At 45.1% G+C, this 18,625-nt stretch overlaps 1 protein-coding gene across 2 annotated transcripts in view; it reads right to left on the bottom strand.

Moving 5' to 3' along the window:
- The window catches only part of LOC116956914 (uncharacterized), a 114,254-nt gene that overhangs the window by 5,872 nt on the left and 89,757 nt on the right, over window positions 1-18,625 (bottom strand). Inside the window, exons 16-17 of one of the 2 annotated variants that reach the window (XM_076054761.1) lie at window positions 12,200-12,272; window positions 7,785-8,286 (exon numbers count right to left, since the gene is read on the bottom strand). In XM_076054761.1, the coding sequence (XP_075910876.1) occupies window positions 7,785-8,286; window positions 12,200-12,272 (575 nt within the window). Of the gene's footprint in view, window positions 1-7,784; window positions 8,290-12,199; window positions 12,273-18,625 lie in introns of both variants that reach the window. The other variant, XM_076054760.1, reaches the window with a different exon arrangement.

Genomic DNA, 18,625 nt, shown 5'->3' with positions numbered 1-18,625 from the left:
TTTAACATTGAAGTCTATGGGAGGATTTAACATTGAAGTCTATGGGGAGACTTTAACATTGAAGTCTATGGGAAACGTTAACATTGAAGTCTATGGGAGGATTTAACACTGAAGTCTATGGGAGCCTTTAACATTGAAGTGTATGGGGAGACTTTAACATTGAAGTCTATGGGAAACTTTAACATTGAAGTCTAAGGGAGGACTTAACACTGAAGTCTATGGGAAACTTTAACATTGAAGTCTATGGGAGGATTTAACACTGAAGTCTATGGGTGCCTTTAACATTGAAGTCTATGGGGAGAATTTAACATTGAAGTCTATGAGAGACTTTAACATTGAAGTCTATGGGAAACTTTAACATTGAAGTCTATGGGAGGATTTAACACTGAAGTCTATGGGGAGACTTTAACATTGAAGTCTATGCGAACCTTTAACCTTGAAGTCTATGGGAGGATTTAACATTGAAGTCTATGGGGAGACTTTAACATTGAAGTCTATGAGAGACTTTAACATTGAAGTCTATGGGAAACTTTAACATTGAAGTCTATGGGAGGATTTAACACTGAAGTCTATGGGAGCCTTTAACATTGAAGTCTATGGGGAGACTTTAACATTGAAGTCTATGGCAACCTTTAACATTGCAGTCTATGGGAGGATTTAACATTGAAGTCTATGGGAGACTTTAACATTGAAGTCTATGGGAGGATTTAACATTGAAGTCTATGGGGAGACTTTAACATTGAAGTCAAAGGGAGACTTTAACATTGAAGTCTATGGGAGACTTTAACAATGAAGTCTATGGGGAGACTTTAACATTGAAGTCTATGGGAACCTTTAACATTGAAGTCTATGGGAAGACTTTAACATTGAAGTCTATGGGGAGACTTTAACATTGAAGTCTATGGGGAGACTTTAATATTGAAGTCTATGGGAGACTTTAACATTGAAGTCCATGGGAGACTTTAACATTGAAGGCTATGGGAGACTGTAACATTGAAGTCTATGGGGAGACTTTAACATTGAAGTCTATGGGAAACTTTAACATTGAAGTCTATGTGAGACTTTAACATTGAAGTCTATGGAACCATTTAACATTGAAGTCTATGGGCAGACTTTAACATTGAAGTCTATGGGGAGACTTTAATATTGAAGTCTATGGGAGACTTTAACATTGAAGTCTATGGGAGGATTTAACACTGAAGTCTATGGGTGCCTTAAACATTGAAGTCTATGGGGAGAATTTAACATTGAAGTCTATGAGAGACTTTAACATTGAAGTCTATGGGAAACTTTAACATTGAAGTCTATGGGAGGATTTAACACTGAAGTCTATGGGGAGACTTTAACATTGAAGTCTATGGGAACCTTTAACATTGATGTCTATGGGAGGATTTAACACTGAAGTCTATGGGAGCCTTTAACATTGAAGTCTATGGGGAGACTTTAACATTGAAGTCTATGGCAACCTTTAACATTGCAGTCTATGGGAGGATTTAACATTGAAGTCTATGGGAGACTTTAACATTGAAGTCTATGGGAGGATTTAACATTGAAGTCTATGGGGAGACTTTAACATTGAAGTCAAAGGGAGACTTTAACACTGAAGTCTATGGGAGACTTTAACAATGAAGTCTATGGGGAGACTTTAACATTGAAGTCTATGGGAACCTTTAACATTGAAGTCTATGGGAAGACTTTAACATTGAAGTCTATGGGGAGACTTTAACATTGAAGTCTATGGGGAGACTTTAATATTGAAGTCTATGGGAGACTTTAACATTGAAGTCCATGGGAGACTTTAACATTGAAGGCTATGGGAGACTGTAACATTGAAGTCTATGGGGAGACTTTAACATTGAAGTCTATGGGAAACTTTAACATTGAAGTCTATGGGAGACTTTAACATTGAAGTCTATGGAACCATTTAACATTGAAGTCTATGGGCAGACTTTAACATTGAAGTCTATGGGGAGACTTTAATATTGAAGTCTATGGGAGACTTTAACATTGAAGTCTATGGGAGGATTTAACACTGAAGTCTATGGGTGCCTTTAACATTGAAGTCTATGGGGAGAATTTAACATTGAAGTCTATGAGAGACTTTAACATTGAAGTCTATGGGAAACTTTAACATTGAAGTCTATGGGAGGATTTAACACTGAAGTCTATGGGGAGACTTTAACATTGAAGTCTATGGGAACCTTTAACATTGATGTCTATGGGAGGATTTAACATTGAAGTCTATGGGGAGACTTTAACATTGAAGTCTATGAGAGACTTTAACATTGAAGTCTATGGGAAACTTTAACATTGAAGTCTATGGGAGGATTTAACACTGAAGTCTATGGGAGCCTTTAACATTGAAGTCTATGGGGAGACTTTAACATTTAAGTCTATGGCAACCTTTAACATTGCAGTCTATGGGAGGATTTAACATTGAAGTCTATGGGAGACTTTAATATTGAAGTCTATGGGAGGATTTAACATTGAAGTCTATGGGGAGACTTTAACATTGAAGTCAAAGGGAGACTTTAAAATTGAAGTCTATGGGAGACTTTAACAATGAAGTCTATGGGGAGACTTTAACATTGAAGTCTATGGGAACCTTTAACATTGAAGTCTATGGGAAGACTTTAACATTGAAGTCTATGGGGAGACTTTAACATTGAAGTCTATGGGGAGACTTTAATATTGAAGTCTATGGGAGACTTAAACATTGAAGTCCATGGGAGACTTTAACATTGAAGTATATGGGAGACTTTAACATTGAAGTCTATGGGGAGACTTTAACATTGAAGTCTATGGGAAACTTTAACATTGAAGTCTATGGGAGACTTTAACATTGAAGTCTATGGAACCCTTTAACATTGAAGTCTATGGGCAGACTTTAACATTGAAGTCTATGGGGAGACTTTAATATTGAAGTCTATGGGAGACTTTAACATTGAAGTCCATGGGAGACTTTAACATTGAAGTCTATGAGAGACTTTAACATTGAAGTCTATGGGGAGACTTTAACATTGAAGTCTATGGGAGGATTTAACATTGAAGTCTATGGGGAGACTTTAACATTGAAGTCTATGAGAGACTTTAACATTGAAGTCTATGGGAAACTTTAACATTGAAGTCTAAGGGAGGATTTAACACTGAAGTCTATGGGAGCCTTTAACATTGAAGTCTAAGGGAAACTTTATCATTGAAGTCTATGGGAGGATTTAACACTGAAGTCTATGGGAAACTTTAACATTGAAGTCTATGGGAGACTTTAACATTGAAGTCTATGGAACCATTTAACATTGAAGTCTATGGGCAGACTTTAACATTGAAGTCTATGGGGAGACTTTAATATTGAAGTCTATGGGAGACTTTAACATTGAAGTCTATGGGAGGATTTAACACTGAAGTCTATGGGTGCCTTTAACATTGAAGTATATGGGGAGAATTTAACATTGAAGTCTATGAGAGACTTTAACATTGAAGTCTATGGGAAACTTTAACATTGAAGTCTATGGGAGGATTTAACACTGAAGTCTATGGGGAGACTTTAACATTGAAGTCTATGGGAACCTTTAACATTGATGTCTATGGGAGGATTTAACATTGAAGTCTATGGGGAGACTTTAACATTGAAGTCTATGAGAGACTTTAACATTGAAGTCTATGGGAAACTTTAACATTGAAGTCTATGGGAGGATTTAACACTGAAGTCTATGGGAGCCTTTAACATTGAAGTCTATGGGGAGACTTTAACATTTAAGTCTATGGCAACCTTTAACATTGCAGTCTATGGGAGGATTTAACATTGAAGTCTATGGGAGACTTTAATATTGAAGTCTATGGGAGGATTTAACATTGAAGTCTATGGGGAGACTTTAACATTGAAGTCAAAGGGAGACTTTAAAATTGAAGTCTATGGGAGACTTTAACAATGAAGTCTATGGGGAGACTTTAACATTGAAGTCTATGGGAACCTTTAACATTGAAGTCTATGGGAAGACTTTAACATTGAAGTCTATGGGGAGACTTTAACATTGAAGTCTATGGGGAGACTTTAATATTGAAGTCTATGGGAGACTTAAACATTGAAGTCCATGGGAGACTTTAACATTGAAGTATATGGGAGACTTTAACATTGAAGTCTATGGGGAGACTTTAACATTGAAGTCTATGGGAAACTTTAACATTGAAGTCTATGGGAGACTTTAACATTGAAGTCTATGGAACCCTTTAACATTGAAGTCTATGGGCAGACTTTAACATTGAAGTCTATGGGGAGACTTTAATATTGAAGTTTATGGGAGACTTTAACATTGAAGTCCATGGGAGACTTTAACATTGAAGTCTATGAGAGACTTTAACATTGAAGTCTATGGGGAGACTTTAACATTGAAGTCTATGGGAGGATTTAACATTGAAGTCTATGGGGAGACTTTAACATTGAAGTCTATGAGAGACTTTAACATTGAAGTCTATGGGAAACTTTAACATTGAAGTCTAAGGGAGGATTTAACACTGAAGTCTATGGGAGGCTTTAACATTGAAGTCTAAGGGAAACTTTATCATTGAAGTCTATGGGAGGATTTAACACTGAAGTCTATGGGAGCCTAACATTGAAGTCTATGGGGAGACTTTAACATTGAAGTCTATGGGAACCTTTAACATTGAAGTCTATGGGAGCCTTTAACATTGAAGTGTATGGTGAGACTTTAACACTGAAGTCTATGGGAAACTTTAACATTGAAGTCTAAGGGAGGACTTAACACTGAAGTCTATGGGAAACTTTAACATTGAAGTCTATGGGAGGATTTAACACTGAAGTCTATGGGTGCCTTTAACATTGAAGTCTATGGGGAGAATTTAACATTGAAGTCTATGAGAGACTTTAACATTGAAGTCTATGGGAAACTTTAACATTGAAGTCTATGGGAAGATTTAACACTGAAGTCTATGGGGAGACTTTAACATTGAAGTCTATGGGAACCTTTAACATTGAAGTCTATGGGAGGATTTAACATTGAAGTCTATGGGGAGACTTTAACATTGAAGTCTATGAGAGACTTTAACATTGAAGTCTATGGGAAACTTTAACATTGAAGTCTTTGGGAGGATTTAACACTGAAGTCTATGGGAGCCTTTAACATTGAAGTCTATGGGGAGACTTTAACATTGAAGTCTATGGCAACCTATAACATTGCAGTCTATGGGAGGATTTAACATTGAAGTCTATGGGAGACTTTAACATTGAAGTCTATGGGAGGATTTAACATTGAAGTCTATGGGGAGACTTTAACATTGAAGTCAAAGGGAGACTTTAACATTGAAGTCTATGGGAGACTTTAACAATGAAGTCTATGGGGAGACTTTAACATTGAAGTCTATGGGAACCTTTAACATTGAAGTCTATGGGAAGACTTTAACATTGAAGTCTATGGGGAGACTTTAACATTGAAGTCTATGGGGAGACTTTAATATTGAAGTCTATGGGAGACTTTAACATTCAAGTCCATGGGAGGCTTTAACATTGAAGGCTATGGGAGACTGTAACATTGAAGTCTATGGGGAGACTTTAACATTGAAGTCTATGGGAAAATTTAACATTGAAGTCTATGGGATACTTTAACATTGAAGTCTATGGAACCATTTAACATTGAAGTCTATGGGCAGACTTTAACATTGAAGTCTATGGGGAGACTTTAATATTGAAGTCTATGGGAGACTTTAACATTGAAGTCTATGGGGAGACTTTAACATTGAAGTCTATGGGAGGATTTAACATTGAAGTCTATGGGGAGACTTTAACATTGAAGTCTATGAGAAACTTTAACAATGAAGTCTATGGGAAACTTTAACATTGAAGTCTAAGGGAGGATTTAACACTGAAGTCTATGGGAGCCTTTAACATTGAAGTCTAAGGGAAACTTTATCATTGAAGTCTATGGGATGATTTAACACTGAAGTCTATGGGAGCCTAACATTGAAGTCTATGGGGAGACTTTAACATTGAAGTCTATGGGAACCTTTAACATTGAAGTCTATGGGAGGATTTAACATTGAAGTCTATGGGGAGACTTTAACATTGAAGTCTATGGGAAACGTTAACATTGAAGTCTATGGGAGGATTTAACACTGAAGTCTATGGGAGCCTTTAACATTGAAGTCTATGGGGAGACTTTAACATTGAAGTCTATGGGAGCCTTTAACATTGAAGTCTATGGGAGACTTTAACATTGAAGTCTATGGGGAGACTGTAACATTGAAGTCTATGGGAACCTTTAACATTGAAGTCTATGGAAAACTTTAACATTGAAGTCTATGGGAAAACTTTAACATTGAAGTCTATGGGGAAACTTTAACATTGAAGTCTATGGGGAAACTTTAACATTGAAGTCTATGGGGAGACTTTAACATTGAAGTCTATGGGCAGACTTTAACATTGAAGTCTATGGGGAGACTTTAATATTGAAGTCTATGGGAGACTTTAACATTGAAGTCCATGGGAGACTTTAACATTGAAGTCTATGGGGAGACTTTAACATTGAAGTCTATGGGAGGATTTAACATTGAAGTCTATGGGGAGACTTTAACATTGAAGTCTATGAGAGACTTTAACATTGAAGTCTATGGGAAACTTTAACATTGAAGTTTAAGGGAGGATTTAACACTGAAGTCTATGGGAGCCTTTAACATTGAAGTCTAAGGGAAACTTTATCATTGAAGTCTATGGGAGGATTTAACACTGAAGTCTATGGGAGCCTAACATTGAAGTCTATGGGGAGACTTTAACATTGAAGTCTATGGGAACCTTTAACATTGAAGTCTATGGGAGGATTTAACATTGAAGTCTATGGGGAGACTTTAACATTGAAGTCTATGGGAAACGTTAACATTGAAGTCTATGGGAGGATTTAACACTGAAGTCTATGGGAGCCTTTAACATTGAAGTCTATGGGGAGACTTTAACATTGAAGTCTATGGGAACCTTTAACATTGAAGTCTATGGGAACCTTTAACATTGAAGTCTATGGGAGGATTTAACACTGAAGTCTATGGGAGCCTTTAACATTGAAGTCTATGGGGAGACTTTAACATTGAAGTCTATGGGAGCCTTTAACATTGAAGTCTATGGGAGACTTTAACATTGAAGTCTATGGGGAGACTGTAACATTGAAGTCTATGGGAACCTTTAACTTTGAAGTCTATGGAAAACTTTAACATTGAAGTCTATGGGAGACTTTATCATTGAAGTCTATGGGAGGATTTAACATTGAAGACTATGGGAGCCTTTAACATTGAAGTCTATGGGAACCTTTAACATTGAAGTCTATGGGAAACTTTAACATTGAAGTCTATGGGAAACTTTAACATTGAAGTCTATGGGGAGACATTAACATTGAAGTCTATGGGAGACTTTAACATTGAAGTCTATGGGAAACTTTAACATTGAAGTCTATGGGGAGACTTTAACATTGAAGTCTTTGGGAGACTTTAACATTGAAGTCTATGGGAAACTTTAACATTGAAGTCTATGGGAGGATTTCACATTGAAGTCTATGGGAACCTTTAACATTGAAGTCTATGGGAAACTTTAACATTGAAGTCTATGGGGAGACTTTAACATTGAAGTCTATGGGAAACTTTAACATTGAAATCTATGGGGAACCTTTAACATTGAAGTCTATGGGGAACGTTTAACATTGAAGTCTATGGGGAACCTTTAACATTGAAGTCTATGGGGAACCTTTAACACAGATCCCTATGGGAATTCTTTATCACTGAGCCCTCACCTCCATCTTGGGCAGCAGCGGCAGCGCACGGCCCTGTTGCAAGGCATTCTGGGAAGCCCCAGCCGCGGCCGCCTGGACATGCCCCGGTGCATGCTGGGAAATCCTGGCCTGGGGAACCGCCGGCGGAGGCAGCGGCCCCGGTGCAGTCGGGGAGCGGCGGAGGTGGTGGGGCGGTTGAGGCGGTTGCGGCGGTTGCGGCGGTTGCGAGGGTTGCGAGGGTCGCGAGGGATGCGATTGCCGCGATCGGTTGCAACCGTCCATCATCATCATCCTCATTGTGACGGGCGCCGCCCGTGCTGCGTCCTCCACCTCCTCCGCCACCTCCTCCTCGTCCTCCTCCTCCTCCTCCTCCTCCTCCTCGTCCTCGTCGTCGTCGTCGTCGTCGTCTTCGTCGTCGTAGTCGGAGCCGGGGGGGCGGCCGTCGTCCGTGGCGCTGGCTCCGGCACGGCGGCCGCCGCCGCCGCCGCCGCCGCCGCCCATGTAGCGTGCACAACGTTTCTTCCTTCTGAGGGGGACGCACGGGGGGACAGGGACAGCAGGCGGACGGGCAGCAGCGGACAGACAGCAGGAGACAGCAGCAGACAGACAGACGGCGGACAGACAGCAGAGATACAGCAGACAGACAGCAGAGATACAGCAGAGAGACAGCAGACAGACAGACAGCAGATAGACAGACAGCAGAGATACAGCAGATAGACAGCAGAGATACAGCAGAGAGACAGCAGACAGACAGACAGCAGACAGACAGACAGCAGAGACACAGCAGACAGACAGCAGAGATACAACAGCAGGTAACAAGCCACAGAGATGGGAGGGGAGGGAGCAGACCCATAGAGAAGATGGTGGTGGTGGTGGTGATGGTGGAGGTGATGGTGGAGGTGATGGTGGAGGTGGTGATGGTGGTGGAGGTGGTGATGGTGGAGGTGGCGGTGGTGGTGGTGGTGATGGTGGAGGTGGTGATGGTGGAGGTGGTGGTGTTGGTGGTGATGGTGGAGGTGATGGTGGTGGTGGTGATGGTGGTGGTGGAGGTGGTGGTGATGGTGATGGTGGTGGTGATGGTGGTGGAGGTGGTGATGGTGGTGGTGATGGTGGTGGTGGTCGTGGTGGTGGTGATGGTGGAGGTGATGGTGGAGGTGATGGTGGAGGTGGTGGAGGTGATGGTGGTGGTGATGGTGGTGATGGTGGTGGTGATGGTGGAGGTGGTGATGGTGGTGGTGATGATGGAGGTGGTGGTGTTGATGGTGGTGGAGGTGATGATTATGGAGGTGGTGGTGATGGTGGAGGTGGTGGAGGTGTTGGTGGAGGTGTTGGTGGTGGTGGAGGTGGTGGTGGTGTTGGTGGTGGTGATGGTGGTGGAGGTGATGATGATGGTGGTGGTGATGGTGGTGGTGGTGGTGGTGGTGATGGTGGAGGTGATGGTGGGAGGTGGTGGTGGAGGTGATGGTAGAGGTGGTGGTGGTGGAGGTGTTGGTGGTGGAGGTGATGGTGGTGGAGGTGATGATGATGGTGGTGGTGATGGTGGAGGTGGTGGAGGCGGTGGTGATGGTGGTGGAGGTGATGGTGGTGATGATAATGGTGGTGGTGATGGTTGTGGAGGTGGTGTAGGTGGTGGTAGAGGCGGTGGAGGTGGTGTAGGTGATGGTGGAGGTAGAGATGATGGTGATGGTGGTGGTGGTGACATAGACACACAGTGTTACACATACACAGAGACATGTACAACACAAGAGTTACACACACACACGTGTACACACACACACACGTCCACACACACACGTGCACACACATGTGCACACACACACGTGCACACACACACGTGTACACACACACACGTGTATACACACACACACACGTGCACACACACACGTGCACACACACACACGTGCACACACACACACGTGCACACACACACACGTGTACACACACACGTGTACACACACACACGTCCACACACACGTGCACACACACGTGTACACACACACACGTGTACACACACACACACACGTGCACACACACACACGTGTACACACACACACACACGTGCACACACGTGTACACACACACGTGTACACACACACGTGTACACACGTGTACACACACACACGTGTACACACACACACACGTGCACACACACAGACACACGTGCACACACACACGTGTACACACACACGTGTACACACACACGTGTTCACACACGTGCACACACACACGTGTTCACACACGTGCACACACACACACACACACGTGCACACACACACGTGTACACACACGTGCACACACACACACACACACGTGTACACACGTGTACACACACACACACGTGTACACACGTGTACACACACACACACACGTGCACACACACGTGTACACACGTCCACACTCACATGCAGAGGCATTGTCTTCCATCTGAGCTTCTCAACACAGTCCACCTCACCGCCACCATCACCACCATCAAGACCTCCACCATCACCACCACCATCACCACCTCACCACCAACATCACCACCTCACCGCCACCATCACCACCATCAAGACCTCCACCATCACCACCACCACAATCACCACCATCACCATCACCACCACCATCTCCACCATCACCACCTCCACTATCTCCAGCATCAAGACCTCCACCATCACCACCACCACCATCACCACCATCTCCACCATCACCACCTACACCATCACCACGACCTCCACTATCACCACCTCCACCATCACCACCTCCACCATCACCACCACGATCACCACCACCACCATCACCACCATCACCACCATCACCACCTCCACCATCACCACCACGATCACCACCAACACCTCCACAATCACCACGACCTCCACTATCACCACCATCACCAACTCCACCATCACCACCTCCACCATCACCACCACCTCTACAATCACCACGACCTCCACTATCACCACCATCACCATCACCACCACTATCACCACCATCATCACCACCACCATCACCACCACCATCACCACCACCACCACCACCACCATTACCATCACCTCCACCATCACCACCACCATCACCACCACCTCCACAATCACCACTTCCACCACCATCACCACCACCATCACCACCACCACCACCACCACTATTACCACCATCACCACCACCATCACCTCCACAATCACCATCACCATCACCACCACCATCACCACCACCATCACCACCACCTCCACAATCACCACCACCATGACCACCACCATCACCACCACCATCACCGCCACCTCCACAATCACCACGACCTCCATTATCACCACCCTGGGTCTTTGTATCGAGGCTGAATCCTGCAAATCTGTGTGTGTCTGTGTTTATGTGTGTGTGTGTATCTGTGTGTGTGTGTTTATGTGTGTGTCTCTGTGTAGGTGTGTGTGTGTGTGTGTATGTGTGTGTGTCTGTGTGTAGGTGTGTGTGTGTGTCTGTGTGTCTGTGTGTGTGTCTGTGTGTGTGTCTGTGTGTGTGTCTGTGTATGTGTCTGTGTGTGTCTGTGTGTATGTGTCTGTGTGTATGTGTCTGTGTGTATGTGACTGTGTGTGTGTCTGTGTGTATGTGTCTGTGTGTATGTGACTGTGTGTATGTGTCTGTGTGTATGTGTCTGTGTGTGTGTCTGTGTGTATGTGTCTGTGTGTGTGTGTGTCTGTGTGTGTGTGTCTGTGTGTGTGTCTGTGTGTATGTGTCTGTCTGTCAGTTTAATTCGTGGTTTCGTGGTAATTAATTGAAGGTGAAGGGGTTACCAGCCCCTCGCACCCGTCCAGAGCCCCCGTTTAGCCCCTGTGGTGGACACATATGCCATGAGGGGAGGAGCCAATCAAAATTGGATCTCCCCCCACAGCGCTATCCACGACAGAGTTGCCCGTCCGGCACCGCGAGGAGGTAGGGGGTTGTTTTGCCGGCTGAGTGGACTTGCCGATGACTGGTACCAGCGGTGTCAAGATCGGCCTCTGTGGAGGAGGCTCGTGAAGGATGCTACTGGGCAGTTGGAGGCAGTCGCCCTCCAACAACAACGGAGGGCGGAGGAGCGACGCTCACAACAACGAGCGGAGCGCCGGGTGGCTAAAGCACAGCAGGTTGGCACAGTAGGGGGCACAGGTGGTGCATCAGCCAGTCATCTCAGTCAGTCAACCCGTGGCACCTGGGTCTGCCCAGTGACCTCCTGCCAGCGGGCGATTCGACACTTCACGTGGCCTCACGGTGCACATAGCCTGGCATAAGCGTCGTGGTGACGTCACCGCCACTTAGTGGCGAATGGCGGTTGTTGTTGTCTGTCTGTGTGTATGTGTCTATGTGTATGTGTCTGTGTGTATGTGTCTGTGCGTGTCTGTGTGTGTCTGTGTGTATGTGTCTGTGTGTATGTGTCTGTGTGTGTGTCTGTGTGTATGTGTCTGTGTGTGTGTACCGAGGCTACACACCTGCAGGGACCACACCAGTTGTTCTGCTGATCCAGGCCGTAGCGAGCGCGGCATTTCTTTGGCGCGTTGATATCTGCAGCAACCAACAGAGGGAGACAGAGAGGCTGAGACTCCCACAGGGTTCAGTGTTAATCAGTGAGACTCCCACAGGGTTCAGTGTTAATCACTGAGACTCCCACAGGGTTCAGTGTTAATCACTGAGACTCCCACAGGGTTCAGTGTTAATCACTGAGACTCCCACAGGGTTCAGTGTTAATCATTGAGACTCCCATATGGTTCAGTGTTAATCACTGAGACTCCCACAGGGTTCAGTGTGAATTACTGAGACTCCCACAGGGCTCAGTGTTAATCACTGAGACTCCCACAGGGTTCAGTGTTAATCACTGAGACTCCCACAGGGTTCAGTGTTAATCACTGAGACTCCAACAGGGTTCAGTGTTAATCACTGAGACTCCCACAGGGTTCAGTGTTAATCACTGAGACTCCCACAGGGTTCAGTGTTAATCACTGAGACTCCCACAGGGTTCAGTGTTAATCACTGAGACTCCCACAGGGTTCAGTGTTAATCATGAAGACTCCCACAGGGTTCAGTGATAATCAGTGAGACTCCCACAGGGTTCAGTGTTAATCACTGAGAATCCCACAGGGTTCAGTGTTAATCATTGAGACTCCCACAGGGTTCCGTGTTAATCATTGAGACTCCGATAGGGTTCAGTGTTAATCACTGACACTCCCACAGGGTTCAGTGTTAATCACTGAGACTCCCACAGAGTTCAATGTTAATCACTGAGACTCCCACAGGGTTCAGTGTTAATCACTGAGACTCCCACAGGGTTCAGTGTTAATCACTGAGACTCCCATAGGGTTCAGTGTTAATCACTGAGACTCCGACAGGGTTCAGTATTAATTACTGAGACTCCCACAGGGTTCAGTGTTAATCACTGAGACTCCCACAGGGTTCAGTGTTAATCACTGAGACTCCCACAGGGCTCAGTGTTAATCTCTGAGACTCCCACAGGGCTCAGTGTTAATCACTGAGACTCCCATAGGGTGCAGTGTTAATCACTGAGACTCCCACAGGGTTCAGTGTTAATCACTGAGACTCCCACAGGGTTCAGTGTTAATCACTGAGACTCCCACAGGGTTCAGTGTTAATCATTGAGACTCCCACAGGGTTCAGTGTTAATCATTGAGACTCCCATAGGGTTCAATGTTAATCATTGAGACTCCCACAGGGTTCAGTGTTAATCTCTGAGACTCCCACAGGGTTCAGTGTTAATCTCTGAGACTCCCACAGGGTTCAGTGTGAATCACTGAGACTCCCACAGGGCTCAGTGTTAATCACTGAGACTCCAACAGGGTTCAGTGTTAATCACTGAGACTCCCACAGGGTTCAGTGTTAATCACTGAGACTCCCACAGGGTTCAGTGTTAATCACTGAGACTCCCACAGGGTTCAGTGTTAATCACTAAGACTCCCACAGGGTTCAGTGATAATCAGTGAGACTCCCACAGGGTTCAGTGTTAATCACTGAGAATCCCACAGGGTTCAGTGTTAATCATTGAGACTCCCACAGGGTTCCGTGTTAATCATTGAGACTCCGATAGGGTTCAGTGTTAATCACTGAGACTCCCACAGGGTTCAGTGTTAATCACTGAGACTCCCACAGGGTTCAGTGTTAATCACTGAGACTCCCACAGGGTTCAGTGTTAATCACTGAGACTCCCACAGGGTTCAGTGTTAATCACTAAGACTCCCACAGGGTTCAGTGATAATCAGTGAGACTCCCACAGGGTTCAGTGTTAATCACTGAGAATCCCACAGGGTTCAGTGTTAATCATTGAGACTCCCACAGGGTTCCGTGTTAATCATTGAGACTCCGATAGGGTTCAGTGTTAATCACTGACACTCCCACAGGGTTCAGTGTTAATCACTGAGACTCCCACAGAGTTCAATGTTAATCACTGAGACTCCCACAGGGTTCAGTGTTAATCACTGAGACTCCCACAGGGTTCAGTGTTAATCACTGAGACTCCCATAGGGTTCAGTGTTAATCACTGAGACTCCGACAGGGTTCAGTATCAATTACTGAGACTCCCACAGGGTTCAGTGTTAATCACTGAGACTCCCACAGGGTTCAGTGTTAATCACTGAGACTCCCACAGGGTTCAGTGTTAATCTCTGAGACTCCCACAGGGCTCAGTGTTAATCACTGAGACTCCCATAGGGTGCAGTGTTAATCACTGAGACTCCCACAGGGTTCAGTGTTAATCACTGAGACTCCCACAGGGTTCAGTGTTAATCACTGAGACTCCCACAGGGTTCAGTGTTAATCATTGAGACTCCCACAGGGTTCAGTGTTAATCATTGAGACTCCCATAGGGTTCAATGTTAATCATTGAGACTCCCACAGGGTTCAGTGTTAATCTCTGAGACTCCCACAGGGTTCAGTGTTAATCTCTGAGACTCCCACAGGGTTCAGTGTGAATCACTGAAACTCCCACAGGGCTCAGTGTTAATCACTGAGACTCCCACAGGGTTCAGTGTTAATCACTGAGACTCCCACAGGGTTCAGTGTTAATCACTGAGACTCCCACAGGGTTCAGTGTTAATCACTGAGACTCCCACAGGGTTCAGTGTTAATCATTGAGACTCCCACAGGGTTCAGTGTTAATCATTGAGACTCCCATAGGGTTCAATGTTAATCATTGAGACTCCCACAGGGTTCAGTGTTAATCATTGAGACTCCCATATGGTTCAGTGTTAATCACTGAGACTCCCACAGGGTTCAGTGTGAATCACTGAGACTCCCACAGGGCTCAGTGTTAATCACTGAGACTCCCACAGGGTTCAGTGTTAATCACTGAGACTCCCACAGGGTTCAGTGTTAATCACTGAGACTCCAACAGGGTTCAGTGTTAATCACTGAGACTCCCACAGGGTTCAGTGTTAATCACTGAGACTCCCACAGGGTTCAGTGTTAATCACTGAGACTCCCACAGGGTTCAGTGTTAATCACTGAGACTCCCACAGGGTTCAGTGTTAATCACTAAGACTCCCACAGGGTTCAGTGATAATCAGTGAGACTCCCACAGGGTTCAGTGTTAATCACTGAGAATCCCACAGGGTTCAGTGTTAATCATTGAGACTCCCACAGGGTTCCGTGTTAATCATTGAGACTCCGATAGGGTTCAGTGTTAATCACTGACACTCCCACAGGGTTCAGTGTTAATCACTGAGACTCCCACAGAGTTCAATGTTAATCACTGAGACTCCCACAGGGTTCAGTGTTAATCACTGAGACTCCCACAGGGTTCAGTGTTAATCACTGAGACTCCCATAGGGTTCAGTGTTAATCACTGAGACTCCGACAGGGTTCAGTATTAATTACTGAGACTCCCACAGGGTTCAGTGTTAATCACTGAGACTCCCACAGGGTTCAGTGTTAATCACTGAGACTCCCACAGGGTTCAGTGTTAATCTCTGAGACTCCCACAGGGCTCAGTGTTAATCACTGAGACTCCCATAGGGTGCAGTGTTAATCACTGAGACTCCCACAGGGTTCAGTGTTAATCACTGAGACTCCCACAGGGTTCAGTGTTAATCACTGAGACTCCCACAGGGTTCAGTGTTAATCATTGAGACTCCCACAGGGTTCAGTGTTAATCATTGAGACTCCCATAGGGTTCAATGTTAATCATTGAGACTCCCACAGGGTTCAGTGTTAATCTCTGAGACTCCCACAGGGTTCAGTGTTAATCTCTGAGACTCCCACAGGGCTCAGTGTTAATCACTGAGACTCCCACAGGGTTCAGTGTTAATCAATGAGACTCCCACAGGGTTCAGTGTTAATCACTGAGACTCAAACAGGGTTCAGTGTTAATCACTGAGACTCGCACAGGGTTCAGTGTTAATCAATGAGACTCCCATAGCATTCAGTGTTAATCACTGAGACTCCCATAGCGTTCAGTGTTAATAACTGAGACTCCCATAGGGTTCAGTGTTAATCACTGAGACTCCCACAGGGTTCAGAGTTAATCACTGAGACTCCCACAGGGCTCAGTGTTACTGACTGAGACTCCCATAGGGTGCAGTGTTAATCAGTGAGACTCCCACAGGGTTCAGTGTTCATCACTGAGACTCCCACAGGGTTCAGTGTTAATCACTGAGACTCCCACAGGGTTCAGTGTTAATCACTGACACTCCCACAGGGTTCAGTGTTAATCACTGAGACTCCCACAGGGTTCAGTGTTAATCACTGAAACTCCCACAGGGTTCATTGTTAATCACTGAGACTCTCACAGGGTGCAGTGTTAATCACTGAGACTCCCATAGGGTTCAGTGTTAATCACTGAGACTCCCACAGGGCTCAGTGTTAATCACTGAGACTCCCACAGGGTTCAGTGTTAATCACTGAGACTCCCACAGGGTTCAGTGTTAATCACTGAGACTCCCATAGGGTTCAGTGTTAATCACTGAGACTCCCATAGGGTTCAGTGTTAATAACTGAGACTCCCATAGGGTTCAGTGTTAATCACTGAGACTCCCACAGGGTTCAGAGTTAATCACTGAGACTCCCACAGGGTTCAGTGTTAATCACTGAGACTCCCATAGGGTTCTGTGTTAATCACTGAGACTCCCACAGGGTTCAGTGTTAATCATTGAGACTCCCACAGGGTTCAGTGTTAATCACTGAGACTCCCACAGGGTTCAGTGTTAATCTCTGAGACTCCCACAGGGTTCAGTGTTAATCTCTGAGACTCCCACAGGGCTCAGTGTTAATCACTGAGACTCCCACAGGGATCAGTGTTAATCAATGAGACTCCCACAGGGTTCAGAGTTAATCACTGAGACTCAAACAGGGTTCAGTGTTAATCACTGAGACTCCCATAGGGTTCAGTGTTAATCACTGAGACTCCCACAGGGTTCAGAGTTAATCACTGAGACTCCCACAGGGCTCAGTGTTACTGACTGAGACTCCCATAGGGTGCAGTGTTAATCAGTGAGACTCCCACAGGGTTCAGTGTTCATCACTGAGACTCCCACAGGGTTCAGTGTTAATCACTGAGACTCCCACAGGGTTCAGTGTTAATCACTGACACTCCCACAGGGTTCAGTGTTAATCACTGAGACTCCCACAGGGTTCAGTGTTAATCACTGAAACTCCCACAGGGTTCATTGTTAATCACTGAGACTCTCACAGGGCTCAGTGTTAATCACTGAGACTCCCACAGGGTTCAGTGTTAATCAATGAGACTCCCACAGGGTTCAGTGTTAATCACTGAGACTCAAACAGGGTTCAGTGTTAATCACTGAGACTCCCATAGCGTTCAGTGTTAATAACTGAGACTCCCATAGGGTTCAGTGTTAATCACTGAGACTCCCACAGGGTTCAGAGTTAATCACTGAGACTCCCACAGGGCTCAGTGTTACTGACTGAGACTCCCATAGGGTGCAGTGTTAATCAGTGAGACTCCCACAGGGTTCAGTGTTCATCACTGAGACTCCCACAGGGTTCAGTGTTAATCACTGAGACTCCCACAGGGTTCAGTGTTAATCACTGACACTCCCACAGGGTTCAGTGTTAATCACTGAGACTCCCACAGGGTTCAGTGTTAATCACTGAAACTCCCACAGGGTTCATTGTTAATCACTGAGACTCTCACAGGGTGCAGTGTTAATCACTGAGACTCCCATAGGGTTCAGTGTTAATCACTGAGACTCCCACAGGGCTCAGTGTTAATCACTGAGACTCCCACAGGGTTCAGTGTTAATCACTGAGACTCCCACAGGGTTCAGTGTTAATCACTGAGACTCCCATAGGGTTCAGTGTTAATCACTGAGACTCCCATAGGGTTCAGTGTTAATAACTGAGACTCCCATAGGGTTCAGTGTTAATCACTGAGACTCCCACAGGGTTCAGAGTTAATCACTGAGACTCCCACAGGGTTCAGTGTTAATCACTGAGACTCCCATAGGGTTCTGTGTTAATCACTGAGACTCCCACAGGGTTCAGTGTTAATCATTGAGACTCCCACAGGGTTCAGTGTTAATCACTGAGACTCCCACAGGGTTCAGTGTTAATCTCTGAGACTCCCACAGGGTTCAGTGTTAATCTCTGAGACTCCCACAGGGCTTAGTGTTAATCACTGAGACTCCCACAGGGATCAGTGTTAATCAATGAGACTCCCACAGGGTTCAGAGTTAATCACTGAGACTCAAACAGGGTTCAGTGTTAATCACTGAGACTCCCATAGGGTTCAGTGTTAATCACTGAGACTCCCACAGGGTTCAGAGTTAATCACTGAGACTCCCACAGGGCTCAGTGTTACTGACTGAGACTCCCATAGGGTGCAGTGTTAATCAGTGAGACTCCCACAGGGTTCAGTGTTCATCACTGAGACTCCCACAGGGTTCAGTGTTAAT

The sequence above is a fragment of the Petromyzon marinus genome, chromosome 68 (assembly GCF_048934315.1).
Source record: "Petromyzon marinus isolate PM22_M1 ecotype Great Lakes invasive population chromosome 68, UKy_Petmar_22M1.pri1.0, whole genome shotgun sequence".
Lineage (NCBI taxonomy): Eukaryota > Metazoa > Chordata > Hyperoartia > Petromyzontiformes > Petromyzontidae > Petromyzon > Petromyzon marinus.
Note: the sequence above shows the minus strand (reverse complement) of the source record. Positions and strands in the feature narration are given on the sequence as shown.